The sequence below is a fragment of the Haliotis rufescens genome, unplaced genomic scaffold (assembly GCF_023055435.1).
Source record: "Haliotis rufescens isolate VD_foot unplaced genomic scaffold, xgHalRufe1.0.p SCAF_6, whole genome shotgun sequence".
NCBI classification, from domain to species: Eukaryota; Metazoa; Mollusca; class Gastropoda; order Lepetellida; family Haliotidae; genus Haliotis; species Haliotis rufescens.
Genome location: NW_025964334.1, coordinates 25,327,068 through 25,343,831, shown reverse-complemented (window position 1 = coordinate 25,343,831; position 16,764 = coordinate 25,327,068). Strand labels below are relative to the sequence as shown.

General features: G+C 37.2%; 2 protein-coding genes across 2 annotated transcripts in view; one reads left to right on the top strand and one right to left on the bottom strand.

Moving 5' to 3' along the window:
- Positions 1–16,764, top strand: part of LOC124111431 (cysteine--tRNA ligase, cytoplasmic-like) — a 283,163-nt gene that overhangs the window by 25,665 nt on the left and 240,734 nt on the right. The window lies entirely within an intron of this gene.
- The window catches only part of LOC124111433, a 152,602-nt gene continuing 147,711 nt past the window's right edge, over positions 11,874–16,764 (bottom strand). Inside the window, exons 5-7 of the mRNA XM_046471135.2 lie at positions 16,078–16,251; positions 14,952–15,133; positions 11,874–13,312 (exon numbers count right to left, since the gene is read on the bottom strand). Of these exons, the coding sequence (XP_046327091.1) occupies positions 12,959–13,312; positions 14,952–15,133; positions 16,078–16,251 (710 nt within the window). The 3' untranslated portion in view covers positions 11,874–12,958. The remainder of the gene's footprint in view (positions 13,313–14,951; positions 15,134–16,077; positions 16,252–16,764) is intronic.

The window sequence follows — 16,764 nt, the reverse complement described above, 5'->3', positions numbered from 1 at the left end:
TATACCTGATATGGTTACTAAATTGTATCCTAGATGTGGCTACTAAATTGTATCCATTGTGCGGCTACTAAGTTGTCTCTTCAGTGTGGCTGCTAAATTGTTCTGGTGATGAGACTATTAAATTAATCTCTCCTGTGGCTACTAAACTTTATTGGCATTGTATTCTAGATGTGGCTACTAAATTGCATTCTCAATGTGGCTACTAAATTGTATTCTTGATGTGGCTACTAAATGAATCTCTCCTGTGGCTACTCAACTCTATCAGCATTGTATTCTAGATGTGGCTACTAAATTGCATTCTCAATGTGGCTACTAAATTGTATTCTTGATGTGGCTACTAAATGAATCTCTGCTGTGACTACTTGACCTTATCGGTGTTGTGGCTACTAAATTGCAATCTTGATGTGGCTACTAAATTGTAATCTTGATGTGGCTACTAAATTGCATTCTCAATGTGGCTACTCAATTGCATTCTCGATGTGGCTACTAAACACAACAAAGGATGATGCTTTAGTGAAATGGCTACTATATTACTCCTGTGATAAAGCTACTAAAATGGCTCGATGACTGGTTGGTAGTGCATCCACGTACACAGCATGGATCATTGCTCCAAAAACTGGATTGTCTGGTCCAGACTCGATTATTTACAGGAACCATATAACTAGAATAATGCAGAGTGAGGCTGAAAATTCCAAACAAACAACTAAATTGAAAATTGCAGAATACACAACTCCCCTGACTGGTTGTCTTACATAACGTAATTGAAACATGGAGTGTTTATGTTTTGAAGTGAAATAGGTGTACCGAAGGTCTGTCAATGGAGGACGACCTTGAACAGTGGCCTCGACACCGGACCATCAACCTGTGTGGGATAGGGCAGTCACAGAGGTGAGGCAGGTCATCAATGCTCATTAATTCAAGCCTTCTCTCTTTACGGTCTTTAGGGGAGGTTTAAAGGGAGATGGCATAAATCTAAAGGTCAAACTTTTGTGGCTGTCATTAAATATAGCCGATTTCACTCCTTAATCGGCAGGAACTAATTCTACACTAGTCGGGGAAGACACAATGGAGTTGTTCCAGCATGGCTTGTGTTTCTTCCTGATCAAAGGCCATTGTAATTACCTCTTCAGTTGTTGGTATCACCGGTAGATGTTGTTGTAATCAACCAGATAATACTGCTTCCGGCATGGATTTCACATTGTAGTCCACCGCTAGGGCATAAAGGTACTTCGTATCAATGACGCTTAACTGTGATAACGTTTTACACCATCGGTACGTTGTTTGAAACTTTTCTTGGATTTCAAATAAGATATATCTCTATTGTATACTAAGATGGTTTAGGAAGATCAGTGCATCATTCAGGCTGCTTTTGTTGTAAAACTGGAAAAAGAAATGTTGAAACCATTGTTGAGAATCCTAAATTCTATGGTTTGAAATCTGGTTTTGAAAAAACAAAAATCACATGGAATAAAAAGGGGCCAAAATGTCTGATCATATTAGCTGTTGCAAAAAACGATGCAATTTATCCTTTCCATGACACAGATTTAATCCATGGTATTCTGATGTTCTTTGTTCAGAGATGTTTTTTACAAGTATATTATTTCTTATCATATATCCTTAGCCTTGAGGTCTTTTGGAACCACGGTTCCTTTAGAAGATGAAGCCGGGAGGAGAGTGTAGCATCATTTTCCACGTTGCAGTGATACGGACCTACTTACGGTTTCCCCCAGACAAAGACTCTTGCTCCATCCGCGATGCTATAAGATGACACCATAATACTTTTTGAGACGTCCACGTACACACTAAGACATGACATATCCCTGTTGTTTGCACAAAAATAGTCGTGTTTTAAGATGCCATGTCCTGGATGACGGGACCAGACGTGGTAATGAGAGATGCGACTGTTTTGTTGTAGCTGATTGGTACTGAGACTACCTTAGTTTGGGTTGACCTATCCCACACACTGAGAAGGTGGGGAGGGGAGACGAGGTGAAATGGGGTTTAGCTTTGTGTCAAGATTAGTGCACTTGTACTGGGACATGTACGCATGTGTGTGTGTGTGTGCGAATATGTCAATTGGTTGGTTGGTTGGTTTGTTGTTTAACGCCGCACTCAGCAATATTCCAGCTATATGACGGCGGTCTGTAAATAATCACATCTGGACCAGACAATCCAGTGATTGACAACATGAGCATCGATCCACGCAATTGGGACCGATGACATGTATTAACCAAGTCAGCGAGCCTGACCACCCGATCCCGTTAGTCGCCTTTTACGACAAGCATAGTTGCCTTTTACGGCAAGCATGGGTTGCTGAAGACCTATTCTACCCCGGAATCTTCACGGGTCGAATATGTCAATTGAATAGGGATACTGAGCTTATTTCACTTGTACTGTCTAGGTGTTTAGAAGCCTTGGCAATTCGATGACTTGGTTCCCCATGGGGACTCGGAGTTGGAATAAGTCACCAGCAGCCTATGCTGGTCATGGAAATGACCAAACGGGTGGTCAGACTTGATGACTGGCTTGTGTGTCATCGTACCCCGTTGGCGTAGATCAGTGCTCACAATGTCAATCACTGGATTGTCTGGTCCTGACTTGTTTATTTACAGACAGTGTTCGCATCGTACCCCGTTGGCGTAGATCAGTGCTCACAATGTCAATCACTGGATTGTCTGGTCCTGACTTGTTTATTTACAGACTGCCGTCATATAACTGGAATACTGCCGAGTGCAGCGTTAAACAACAGTACCATGGCCTCTCACCCTGACGGCTTGGGATGTTGCTCACTAAATCGATCACTGGTTTTTCTGCACCAGACTTAATAAGTTACAGGGAACTATCATATTGCTGGAATATTGCTGAGTGTGGATTTAATCAACAAACAATCAAACAAAACCAATGTCTCAGACTTATTACGTTTATGAATGACGGAGAGCTGATCTGTGATGCCCTACGGCCTCTTTTGAATATGTCGTGTTTATACTTAGCTAGCATGCAAGAAGAAATTGCAGCGTCTTAAAAGCAGCTCATTTGGATAAAAAAAATATGAATTAAGTTCCATGAAGATTTATTTTGATTGATCTTATGAGGCAAAACATATTATTCAGGTTTCAATTGCTATTTGATGGTGTTCTCTTCCCTTCGGCAATGACATTTTAATGTCAAGTGAAAATCAAAATCCCTGAGGTTTCATTGGTGATTAGGCCACAATGTTGGTAATAAGGATCGTGTTGAATGGGATTGGACCTGTCGTTGGTGTTAGTGTAGTATATTTAGGGTTTATGTTCAATAAGCTGTGTTAATCTCAGCCAATTACGGTAGTCGTAATGACATAGGTTGTAAATCTGCAAGACAGATGACTCCAAACATGCGAGTGCAACACATTTCAAATTGTGAAGAGTCAATATTATTTCTGTTAAGGAAACGTGGTCACTCTCCTGTCAGGACTAACGGATTACATCCAACATAAATCACCGGATCACAGCCAGCTGCTAGTTGCAAAGGTTTTATTTATTACTTGTTGCCTATTTAGAGATACCCTATGCATCTCTACATAATGTCCTATTGGTATCCGTTGCTAGGAGATAAACATGTGGCTAGTTACAATGGACTAACTGAGGTTACACATTTGCCTTAAGCTTTACATCATAAATGGCTGACTTTATTTCATTTTCTTGAAGATTGCATTTGCAATTTTCATTCTGTGTTTGAAAAGTGATGAAATACATTGACTATTCACACTGGATGCCTGGCTGTTCACACTGGATTCCTGGCTGTTCACACTGGATTCCTGGCTTTAACTCTGTATGTCTGGCTTTAACTCTGTATGTCTGGCTTTAACTCTGTATGCCAGGCTGTTCGCACTGGATGTCTAGTTGTTCACACTGTGGAAGTTTGGCTGTTCACACTGGATTCCTGGCTGTTCACACTGGATGCCTGGCTTTAACTCTGTATGTCTGGCTTTAACTCTGTATGTCTGGCTTTAACTCTGTATGTCTGGCTTTAACTCTGTATGTCTGGCTTTAACTCTGGATGCCTGGCTTTAACTCTGTATGTCTGGCTTTAACACTGTATGTCTGGCTTTAACTCTGTATGTCTGGCTTTAACTCTGTATGTCTGGCTTTAACTCTGTATGTCTGGCTGTTCACACTGGATGCCTGGCTTTAACTCTGTATGTCTGGCTTTAACTCTGTATGTCTGGCTTTACCTTGTATGTCTGGCTTTAACTATGTATGTCTGGCTTTAACTCTGTATGCCAGGCTGTTCGCACTGGATGTCTAGTTGTTCACACTGTGGAAGTTTGGCTGTTCACACTGGATGCCAGGCTGTGAACATATATGTTAACATAGACAGTCGTAGTGCTAAGATCACTTTGTGGACTGGTGCCCCAGAACCAGCACTTTTAGATGCAGCCCAGCAAATTCAAAACGAGGAGAAGAACAGTATCTGTTTGTATTTCTAAAAACCAGCCGCCATTAGTCAAATGTGAATCTGTAATGGCTGCAGTAGGCTCAACCTGTTTCAGTTTAATGGTGGTGTTGCTATGGATACAATGGGGAATAACTGACAAAAGCCGAATAGAGCTATTCAAAACTGTGAACTAACGCTCATCAATTTACTGTATACGATAACATCTTAATTTTCCACTTTTGTTGTGAATATTTTAGCCATCATCGTTGCCATTGTATGGGACATAGCTGTATTTATGGAACTCATCAAACTGCAGTCGAAAAGATATCTCTCCAAGTATGCTTGTAAAAGGTCTCAATAAATCGAAGGGATACCATTGAGTGGTATGGATTTGGTATGCGCGATCTGGGGCAGGGTAATCAAAATAATGGACAGGCTAGTTGGAAACAGTTGTTCAGAAAGTGCTACTTCCCCAGAAAACTGCATACATGCATTTTATAGGGCTACAATCTTTGTCCTTTTCTCTGGAAAATAGGTTTTATGATTGTAAATTATGAGAGTACTATTGATATGGTGTAAAAAATAGCATTCCTTTTTTTGCTAGGTCATACCATTAATTGCAGCTGATGTCTTTTTTCTGTAGTGTCATAGTATCAAGATTGGATCCTGTTAATAATCTTAATTGCTTTCTTTGACATTATCACAAGATATTGTCAAATCCAATGTATCACTATTATCAGAAACTACATATAGTTGGTGTAAAAATAGTCCATTTCAGTCTTTGAATTCTGGTCGGAAGTAGGGATAATTTTTTGTTGTTGAAAAGTCAAGACATTTCTGATGAAAGTTTAATCGGTTCTTATTCTGTAATGATACATTTTATGTAGGCTAAGTGAGAGCATAACTTCGATGGCATCTCAAATTTCACCTATCTAAAGCATTTTATGATCCTAACCCTCGTTACAAAATTCCGCCATTTTCATACCAAATTAGAGCAATAATTCTCCATTCATGAAGTAGAATTAAATGTTGCAACTACCGAATGAAGACAACATAAAGATAAGTATGCACTACGAGCTGTTCAGTCAAGTGTTAATGATCTTGAGAAACTGCCTCTGATAAGACAAAGTGTCATCGCCAAGACTTTGCTTTACTGTGGAGTCAAGGACTCTGATGTCGTATTTTATTGCTCTAATCTCTGTTGGTGAACACATTGAAGATGAAAAATGCATGTTCATAGAAGCCTGGGTCCGAATTGCTACACTGACAGAACTGCAATGAATAACAGATCTTAAGACAGATATTTTTCCCACTCATATAGTGAAGCTTCATTGTCATTTTATGATACAAGGGTGTAAATAATTAATTTCAGTAATGAGTTTTGCCAAAGGTCGGCCTCCAGACCTCCCCTGGTTTATGCTGTTTCTTACTCTGTTGGGTTAATGTTTGGACTTTTTGTGTTCGCCTCCGCTGGCTTTTATCGTCTTTCTGGTCGAGCATCTAGGTGTTGATAATCAACATGTCTTCGCCGCGTGTACCAGTGTATACAAGTGTATACCGTCAGGTATTCGTGGAATCTACAACCAAGTATAATCTGTGAAGACTATTCTGGATTACCCCTGCAGTTATATAGCTGTGATAGTGTCACAGAAACACAAATTATAAGAATTTACCATCTTACTAGCCTCCGTCGTGAAGACTATATGTGTTTGAGAAACTAAAAAGTAAACTAGTTTTATAACACTGTGACCAACATATAGAATATATTCTAGGATTGTTTTTTCTTTTCATGCTCATGATATTGTCTGAATCATACAATCAACTCTACTTTTGGCAGAGATTTCTTTTTTTATGAATATAGAAAGGGTTTGGCGGTCGAATTGTCTTAGGAAGTCAGATAATCACTTCCCAAAACTGGAAACTTACCAATTAGGATTCTTCAGTAATTTTGTTTCAAGGTCAATATAGAAACTAATCAGGATCCAGGAAATGTTAATAAGGATATACTATTTCATAAATAACACCAATTAGGACATTGCAAACATTTTATTCCGATGTTCTGAGTGACATATTTACAGAAGTAGCTTCAAAGTCAAAAATAAGTTATTTCACAAAAATCAAATCATATTCAACATACCCTCTGTCAATGTACATCCGTCACACAGCATATGGTACAGAGGATAGTGAGTGGCCACTTATATCATGCTATACACATCAGTGGTACAAAAGCCTCATTGTTACTCACACGTTCAGGACATCACTTCTGTACACTAGAGTAGGATATACACATAGATAAACACCGTCATGTAGGACACATTTTATGTGCAGACTTCTTCCAAAACAAAGTTTTCTTTCATTCAGTGCACAGTCACAAGAACATTGGTCGAGTTTTCAGTGGCCGATATTATCATTCTAAAGAAAAATAAACAAAAAGGAAAAAAATGTGTTTCAATGGTTAAATGCCTATTGTTTAAAAGTTATCTTTGTACAGAAAAAAGTATTAACTCCAATAGTAATTTTTGAAAATAAAATTATATAAATTTGTATTAGAAAGCCAGAACGAGTCTTAATTAATGAGGAATCCCCTTGATCAATCTTGGGAGAAACCCCTTGATCATTCTTAGGAGAAACCCCTTGATCAATCTTAGGAGAAACCCCTTGATCAATCTTAGGAGAAACCCCTTGATCAATCTTAGGAGAAACCCCTTGATCAATCTTAGGAGAAACCCCGTGATCAATCTTAGGAGAAACCCCTTGATCAATCTTAGGAGAAACTTAGGAGCAAAACCCTTCATCAATTTTTGGGGTAACTTCGGAGAAAAACTCTGAATCAATCTAACCAGTTCTTGCTTCTTTCATTCATATACAGTATTCACACATTCCATATACATGTAGCACTTAAGACTTGCAAAAAAGCAAGGGTGTATATGCAGTAATGAGAGGTAATGATTTAAACAGCTGTATCAGTGAATAAAGATGGCATCAAATAAACAACCAACAGCTATTTACAGAGACAGGGACACGGGTAGATACAGTAAAACCTTTTTCGGCTTGTTATCCTTGTTAACAACCCTGTTAATATAAAACTTATGATATATGGACAGTCCCGACTTATTGTCCAGATTACAGAGTTTCTGGATTAATAAGGTTTCATTGTACTATTGACACTTTACAAATCAAACTGTGCCGTCTCACAACTGATATTGTATCTTATAGTTAAGAAACACTTCTTAAAGTATAAAATATTTATACATGATTTTACCTTTTCTGTTCTAATTTCATATTTCAGAACTATCTAAATTAACCTGATATTTCATTTCATGTTACGGGGTTAGAAATTGATTTGTATTGTCACAAGTCCACAAAAACAAACAGCTACAGAGATGCCATGTACCGAATGGTCAAAATAGTAATCCCCAAGGATATGTCACTTCCTGAATTTGACTAGTCTTGGACAAGCGGCTTATGTTAATTTCGAACCCTGCGTTGGCCATATAAGTCAACGGATGTATCACAAAATGTGTCCGTTAATTATCAATTCTGTGAAATATGATGAATCTGTGCTTTGCTATTCACTTAAAGATCCCATCTGATCCCAATGCAGACACGACCTCTTGGCATTTATTCATAATTAATTCTTTGATCGGCAAGATAACACTTGTTTGTCTCCTAATGACCCATAAACAGAGGGTTACTGTTTCAGCATAGCCATGCTCAACCTATCAGGTTACTTTTAGCCTGAGAAATCCTGTAGAATCATGGAAATAACACAGCTTTATGGTCGTGATCTTGACAAAGACACTTTCACATGGATCTGTTTTATCTTGTAAATGTCTTATAATGACAAAAAGGATATCAGTTCAAGTCTGATGATTTCACAGAACCCATTCAAGGTTTTATATACCAGAGTGTGGATATAATTAGTTTCTTCATAAATTATTATGAGTCATGCAATGACTTTTCATCTGTTTTAAATGTATCGAATTTATCATTCAATGTGATCTTCTAGGGATTATTGCATGAGGATATTCTTCCCATTTTGTCACAATACACCTTTCGATTTCTGACATGATGAAACAGAAATGTCCATGAGATTTAACGACAGCCATTCACTGAAATCTGAGACAAAGAAGAACTACCTTTAATATGTTCATGTTTAACCTTTAAGTGTATATGTTACTATGGAAACAGATTTCTGTCATAAAATATGGTTGAAAAGTCAGCTGTTACTTATTGGAGAGAATAGTTGGAAATATTTATTGAGAAAATGTTAAATTATTTCTATAAACATTAGGAATGAATCAGTTGGCCAAGATATACTGCTTCCTGTTGAATTGTTCAGTGTTCAGATTGTCTGGAATAGCTCTAGAAGTATTTAATTCAACATTTCAAATTTGTAAAACCGATTGTCATAAGTTTATGAGAATGTACATGGAGTTATCTACACCTGCTCAGAGGCTGATATGCGGCCCTTATTCTGCTGCAAATGTTATTAAAAATTCCAAAATTGGAATTTAAATGTTCCCAATTCATGTAAATATATTTGTATCTAAAGTGATGGCTTGTTTGACTTGTTTTTCACTGATGTAAGAACCAATAAAGAGGTTTTAATGTCTTGTTTTACATTTTTGAATGTAATGTTAATATACAATGTTAAAGATCTCTGACTTATTGAAAATAGGAACTTTACATAAATCTCAATTTTTACCAAAATTATGTTTTTTTCAATTTTCCTTGAAAAGGTCTCTTTGTTTGAAATTCCAGATAAATCCCTGATGTATTTATTGTTTGCAGCATGGTACAGATTGTCCTTATTCTTGAGTTTGTTCAGCTGTGAAAAGTTAGAATTTGAAATATTTACTTTGAGCTTCAGTTGACTGTGGTGGTCTTCATCATAGAACTCTATGGCCACTGTAGCTAGATGTCAATAAGTTGTATGGGAAGCAGTAGCGTGTATAAACTTGTACTATTTAGGAGTTATTTGCGACCAATGATTGAAAATATGAATGTTTCATGAGGTAATTCTATAAGTAAATATGGACAACTCCATAGATGCAAATCAAAGCTGATTTTTCTGTTTTCCGTCACTGACATCACAGAAAAGATGATCTTAAAAAAGACTAGGATTATCTGTTTGTTTATTCATGAAACAACTTCAAACATTGACTTTATTCACAATAATTTACACATTGCAAGTAATAAGCCAGTAGGGAGCGTCTACTGTCACACTTCAGAAACGTTAATAAGTTGTCAGGCAAACATTAGCAACTGCCGCTAGTGTATATATATATATATATATATATATATATATATATATATATATATATATATATACCATGTGATGACTATGTTTAGATCAGAGGCTGGAAACAGGAAACTGTTGAAATTGCAAAAGAAATTTGATTTCATAAACCAAAACATGATCCACCATAGTACCTTGCAGCACAGCCCCACACAAGAAAACAGACAAGTTTTATCATATACACTTTCTGTTGATAGCTTAGGACCTTTGAGTAACAAAACCACAATAAATATAGGCCTTTTACTTTTTATTAGTTGGTTTGCTAAATGTAGGTGGTCGAAATTTTTTCAAATTCAACTTCCATTATTTGTACTGCTACTAATGAATGAAAAACAAACTCAAAGGTCATACCACGACAGAAGTGTGATTGCAAAAGGATACCATATAATTGATTGTTTTTTTTTGTTTAAGTAAGCATTTTAATGCATATTATTCACTGTTTCTAATGAACAGTGGGGGTAATAGGTCATGGTTTTTTTTCATGGTTTTTAAAAATTTATTTAACCTAATTGTAAAATCGTCAGATGAAAAACATTTTGTCAAAAGTTATTTTTTTCTTCTTTCTAATTTCTGTTTTTTTTGTGACAGTTGATCTCGCAAACCAACTAAAAACAAATACAAGGCCTAATTTGTATTTCATGCAATAATTAAAAAATATTTTAAAAATGTGAAATGACCAGCTGGCATATATCTGCCAGCAGAATTAAGTACTTAACAAAGCATTGACTTAAACATGTGAATTCTAGTTACACATATATGTGCATGTATGCATTCATATGTTACAGAACAGTGATTTCATCATACATTGAGAATACAAACTTGTTAGATACTGCTAAGTTCTATCACAAAATCTGTCAGAATCAACACGATTTCTATGGGACATGTTGAGTTTTTTACGACACGCTAAGTTGGGAGACTGGTTCCAGTCTCATTATGGCTGATATGTTATGTACAGTCGTATGCACCAGTGAACTTCAAGTGTATGTACAAGGGAACAAACAACAACAGTGCACATGTTCGTCATTTGGTCGGCTTTTAAAGCTTGCATTGAGGCCATACCCTGCATAGGAGACCTAAAAACATTTCATCGGTGGAATTTATAAAAAAAAGTGTTTCAATATAAACCATTAGGACTCTGATGCTATCCACACTTAAGATCTCTAAATAAGAAAATAACATGGGTGTTTTGTGAAATTAGTATACAGGGCCAGGTTTCACAAATCGATTTTAGCGATAAGAAGATTGTAACTCCCATTCCTTAACATAGGCTTACAATAGTTGTAGTGCTAAGATCAATTTGTGAAATTGTCCACAAAGCGATCTTAGCACAATGACTATCGTAACCTATGTTAAAGTATGGGAGTTATGATCACCTAAGCATTAAGACCCCTTTAGAATGGTTCCACAAAGCGATCTTAGCACAATGACTATCGTAACCTATGTTAAAGTATGGGAGTTACGATCATCTAAGCGCTAAGATCACTTTGTGAATGGTTCCACAAAGCGATCTTAGCACAATGACTATCGTAACCTATGTTAAAGTATGGGGTTACGATCACCTAAGCGCTAAGATCACTGGAACAGGGCCCTGGTCACTGTTTACTTTGTCTCATAAAAAATGCACTATGACTGTCGAAACATAATAAACTGCATGCATACAGAGTTGTTTATTTATTTTGGTTGAACAGATACAACGCTTTACGTACAACAACAATTTGTTCGTTCACTGACTTATTATTACCGTTAATAAAACAGAAAGGAAACGAATGGTACTGCAGGCACACAGAATGACTTAGCAAAGCTCTCTTTCAATATAGTGGAAATAAATGAATAACAAATACAGGACTAAGGCTTAATGACAAGTAGGTGATGCATTTTCAACTCTTTACATTGTCCTCCAAGCTTCTCATAAAGTCATTGGAAGAAATGGCTCACTTGGTCCAAGTCTGCTCGTACAACACCAGATATTTGATTTTGTGTTTTTGTAGAATAAAATCAAGGGCACTGTTTTTCTTTGTGTGAATTCCTCACTGACAAGGACTTGCATCTCTTATGTTGGATATGTATATTGTGACACACCACGAAAAATAGAGAGTCATTCTGCGACAGATTATCAGTGAATGACACAGACAGTAGGAAGTGACGATGTTCACTGTCATTTGTGACAAGTGGATTGAGTTGACCTTTTCGGTTGAAACAATTGCCTCATATTCAGTTGTGTATACAAGACCGAAAATGGTTAATGTAAACATGCTCTTTATTGTGACCCTGGCGTTGTTGAATTATTAACTCCTTAATCTTGAATTTGTATGGTCATTTGTGGTTCTGTTTGATGTCCTAGTTTCTTTTGGATACATGGTGTATGAATACTCAAGATGTGGTCTGGACTCTGTCTACCTTGTCCACCTCCTCATGGACAGCTGTCAGTGATCCTGCTTTGACATAACACAGCTGTTGTCAGTGTCCAGAGAATTACACTGTAGACATTATGTATGTACCTTCAGAGGATCGATAAGCATCCTGAAGTAGACCCTGTATAGACCTTGTATGACTGTCAAAAGATCCAAAATCCTGTGAATAAACCTTGTGTTGATCCTGTCGAAAGATCCCCAATCCTGTGAATAGATTTTGTTTAGATCTGTCGAAAGATCCCCAATCCTGTGATTAGATCTTGTGTAGATCCTGTGAATAGACCTTGTGTAGATCTTGTCGAAAGATCCCAAATCCTGTGAACCTACCATGTGTAGATCCTGTGAATAGACCTTGTGTAGATCTTGTCGAAAGATCCCAAATCCTGTGAACCTACCACGTGTAGATCCTGTGAATAGACCGTGTGTAGATCTGTCGAAAGATCCCAAATCCTATGAATAGAACTTGTATGGATCCTGTCAAAAGACCCCAAATCCTGTGAATAGATGCTTAAAGACCTTGTATGGATCTATCAAAAGACGCAAATCTTGTGAAGAGATCCATAGTAGATCCTAAAGATTCCTTGAATAGACCCTGGACGGTCCTGTCACCACCTTGTGTGGATGTCTAGTGCACCCAGTAGGAGGACCTCATGGTCATCCTGGAGGTCTAGTGTGTGCATCCTGTAGGAATGCAGAATGATCCTATACAAATCCTGTGGATCTTCTATGCAGGGTAGAAGACAGTAGTGTTAAGGCAGTTACAAGATCCAACCGACACGTTATATCACAATGTTAACTTCTCAAACAAATGATGTATTTCAGTCACATAATCCTATGAATCATACGCTGTTGGTGATGGAATTGAAAAGAAGTTCCTTACACACAGCATGTACAGAGCACTTAAACATAGTGTGATTTTAAAATTTAAACTGTCAGCTGTTACACTGCTTGCAGCATTTCTAGATTGTTCTTCTCGATCACGAATAATTTTGTCAACAATAATATTGTTCTCTGTTGGTCTGATTTTCTTGGGCTTGTAGGTCGTTGGTGGGCGTTTCGTCTGGGGCATGACAGTAGGTAGTGGGCAGAGCATTTTGTCCTCGTTACGGAGCCATATATGGATTCCAAACACGCTGAACTCGCTGTTGTACATACAGGATGGAAGCATGTTTGTGTCGAACGTAAACTGAAAGAGTAGAAAAGGTGATTAATAAGATCATTTATCCACCACATGTTCCAGTTAAGCAATTCAATAAAAATCCATAATAACTGCTATTTCACTCTTCGTACAATATCTCTCAGGCTCCCTGTTCAGAGTTGCCCCCCTTATGTGTGCCAGAAACCTGTGTTCATGGGTTTGAATCCCAATTTGCAATGATAATGTGTGTATGTTTGTCAACACCATATCCATGCTTGTGGGTTTAACAACGGTGGTAAACATATGCATCACTTCAGGCTTTGCTTCCATAGCAAGCTGCCATGATAGTATACTTTTCAAAGTGGCATTAAACCAAAACTCACTCACTCACTCACTCACTCACTCACTCACTCACTCACTCACTCTCCATTCTGATGTAAACTATAAGCACACATCATCAGGCAGTGAAATCACAGTCGATCACTACTCTCAGACCTCAAGCTGGCCTTTTTACCCTACTTAATATCTATCAAGAAAAAAATGTCTCCGTTTAGTTACTCCTAAAACGTATAAAAAGAGCGTTACATTACTATTAAAGTGTGTGAGTGAGTACGGTTTTACGCCGCGTTTACAATATTCCAGCAATATCCCGGCGGGGGACACCAGATATGGGCTTCACACATTGTACCCATGTCGGGAATCGAACCCGGGTCTTCGGCGTGACGAGCGAATGCTTTAACCACTAGACTACCCGACCGCCCCCATTTCTATTAGAGCTTCTGTTAGATTCATGCATATATATTTTTTAGGCTTATTTTGTAAAGTCAGTATTTTTTATATTATATATTTATAAACCTAGCGACACAGATATCTCCGTTCAAATATGTTTTTTTCTATTTTCAATTTATTTATATATTATTAGTAGGACACTCATGTACTGACAAAAGTCTTTTTATACAGGGATCAGCTTGATCTCCCATTATAAAGACTTTACGATCTCTGCAGATCATGTATCCATATATGGTGTTACAGTAGCATTCACTCAAAGATAAAAGATAGTTCCGACATTTTTTTATGGTCAGCAGGACTTCAAGAATACCAGCTATCGCTGTATGTCACTATTTGCACAAAATAATTAATACTCAGGTTACAGTTTTCAGAGTTTGAATCGCCAAGGCAATTAAAAATGAAACGATGTGGTAGAAGTTTGTTACCATGGTTACAATGCAAGAATTACGTTTGCTCCAGCGATTATCAGATGATAGTTTCAGGAGTGGTGCAGCAGCAAATGTATTTGTCACTTTTGTCTGGTCGTAAGATGAGATGAAATTGTTATTTTGAAAACGAAAGACAAATGTTCTTTTTGTTACATATTTTTTGACTGATCTTTATGATTCTACTTTGAAACTCATAGTGTCACAGCGGCAGAATGAAAGTAGTTCCGGCAGACAGTATTATTTCAGTTATTTTCCTTTGCTGGAGTGTTATATACTGAACAAAACGCTAGGGATCATGAATGTTTTGGCAGATATTTTTTTGAAGTGAAGACTAAGCCCATAATTTCGTAAAAATAACCTCAAAAATGTTCATGATCCTTACCTTTTTTTGTTCAGTATATATTGTTTATGTTTTCAAATAAATATGGTATTTCATCACTGAATGCGTAATAAATGATGAATCTGTTTACCGGGTATACAGTTGGAGTCAGTTTGAACCAGCGGAATTCGTCTGTGTACAGTTGACTGATGGGCTCCCCCTGGAATATCCAGCCAAACGCTCCGAGTTGACCCTCGGTGTTGTACATCAGGAACACCGGATACAGGCGCTCGCAGGGCATGTTCTTGGACAGATTCTTGAAGTAGTGTAAACCTGTCCAAATAAGGGGAGCATTGTAGAAGAGTTAAGATGTAATGTCAGGTCAGTGTCATGTGTGAATGGGCATAAAATACCAACACTTGAAGCAGATGACATTTTAGAATTTTTTGTGTTCCATGCACATGTTACATCATGGATCTCAGTATCTACAAAAGTTAGTTTGTGATTTAATCTGAATAAGGATTTAGGGTTGTATATAAATTGTGGATTAATATAATTAAAATGAAATATGTTACAGTCAGCATTGTTTCAGCCATATAGTGACGTGGATCATTTGATAGAGAGTTAAGATATAAGGTGACATTGGTAAAGCTTTTATGTGAGAGGGACTATATGCATAAACATGCAAATACTCTACCTCTTTTACATCAATGCCTAATTCAAATAGTAACTAAAACAATCTTCAGTTTTCAACAGAAGTCCCCTTCACCATCAACTATCCATGATTAGTTTTGCTAGTAATAGTATCTTGCCTCCCTTGCCTTCAGCACAATGTTTAAGCCATAGAGCAACGTGAAATATTGGGAGGATGTAGTTTTTGTGTGAAATGAAATACATGTATATCTCTCAGTTAATAAACAATTTAATTCTAATCTTAATTTTGCAAGAAAATAAGACAGATTCTTTTAGAGATCTCTACATCTGCTGTTTTTGGCATTTCTTCATCAATATGCTGAATGTGATGTGAATGTAATATGAATCTCTACCCATCTTACAGATACATCTAAGAACATTATATTGGAAAAAACATGTTCATACGAAATAGAATATTTCTATATCTCTCAAAATCAGGAAGGACTTAATTATTCAAAAAGGTTTGCAAGAAAATAAGATAGATGCATGAGAGTCTGTTTTGCATGGGAACTTCATTTTTTCTTTATGGAATTTCTTTTATCAATATGAATATGATTGGAATGGAATTAGAAATGAATCCATACCCATCTTAGGGATGCAGTTTCCCCGCTTCCACTCGTAGGAAAGATGATGTGCCTCTAGGGGTATCCTCTCGTACTCGTGCTCCACGTTGTAGCCCATCTGGATGTACAGCCCCTTGCCTGGGTGGGCGTTGTAGGCGTAAGGGCTGCAGATCAGGCTGGGGTGCTTGAAGTACGCTGCAACACACAAACATGAATGTATAAACCACAGAACTTGTTTGTGTGAATTGTTGTCATGGTATTTCAAAGGTAAATAGCTCGTGTGTATGACATATTGAAAGATAAAGTTGCAGGCACATGGGCGACAGATTCACATCTGTAGTGAGGAAAGTGGATTTTTTTATATCAAGGTTTGATTGACAAGGTTTTTGATGAATTTGAAATATGTGTGTGCATGTGTGTGCATGTGTGTGCATGTTCATATTTGAATTTAGGATTTGGTACTGTGCATCTCCCATCAACAAAAGATTACATCCTAAAGCATACTGCAACTTGTTGTGTGGGTTTTGACAGATTTAGCTGAATTTGAATCAGATATTCAACAGAATTGCAACGAGGTTTCAAAAAGCATTACACAGAAAAATTGTTTTCCTTGATTCTGATTGAAAACAATTGAGAGTTTGTCTTGAAAATTCATTTCAAACATTTCCAGAACATGCCATAATCAGATTCATTTTTTGTGGTGTCTTT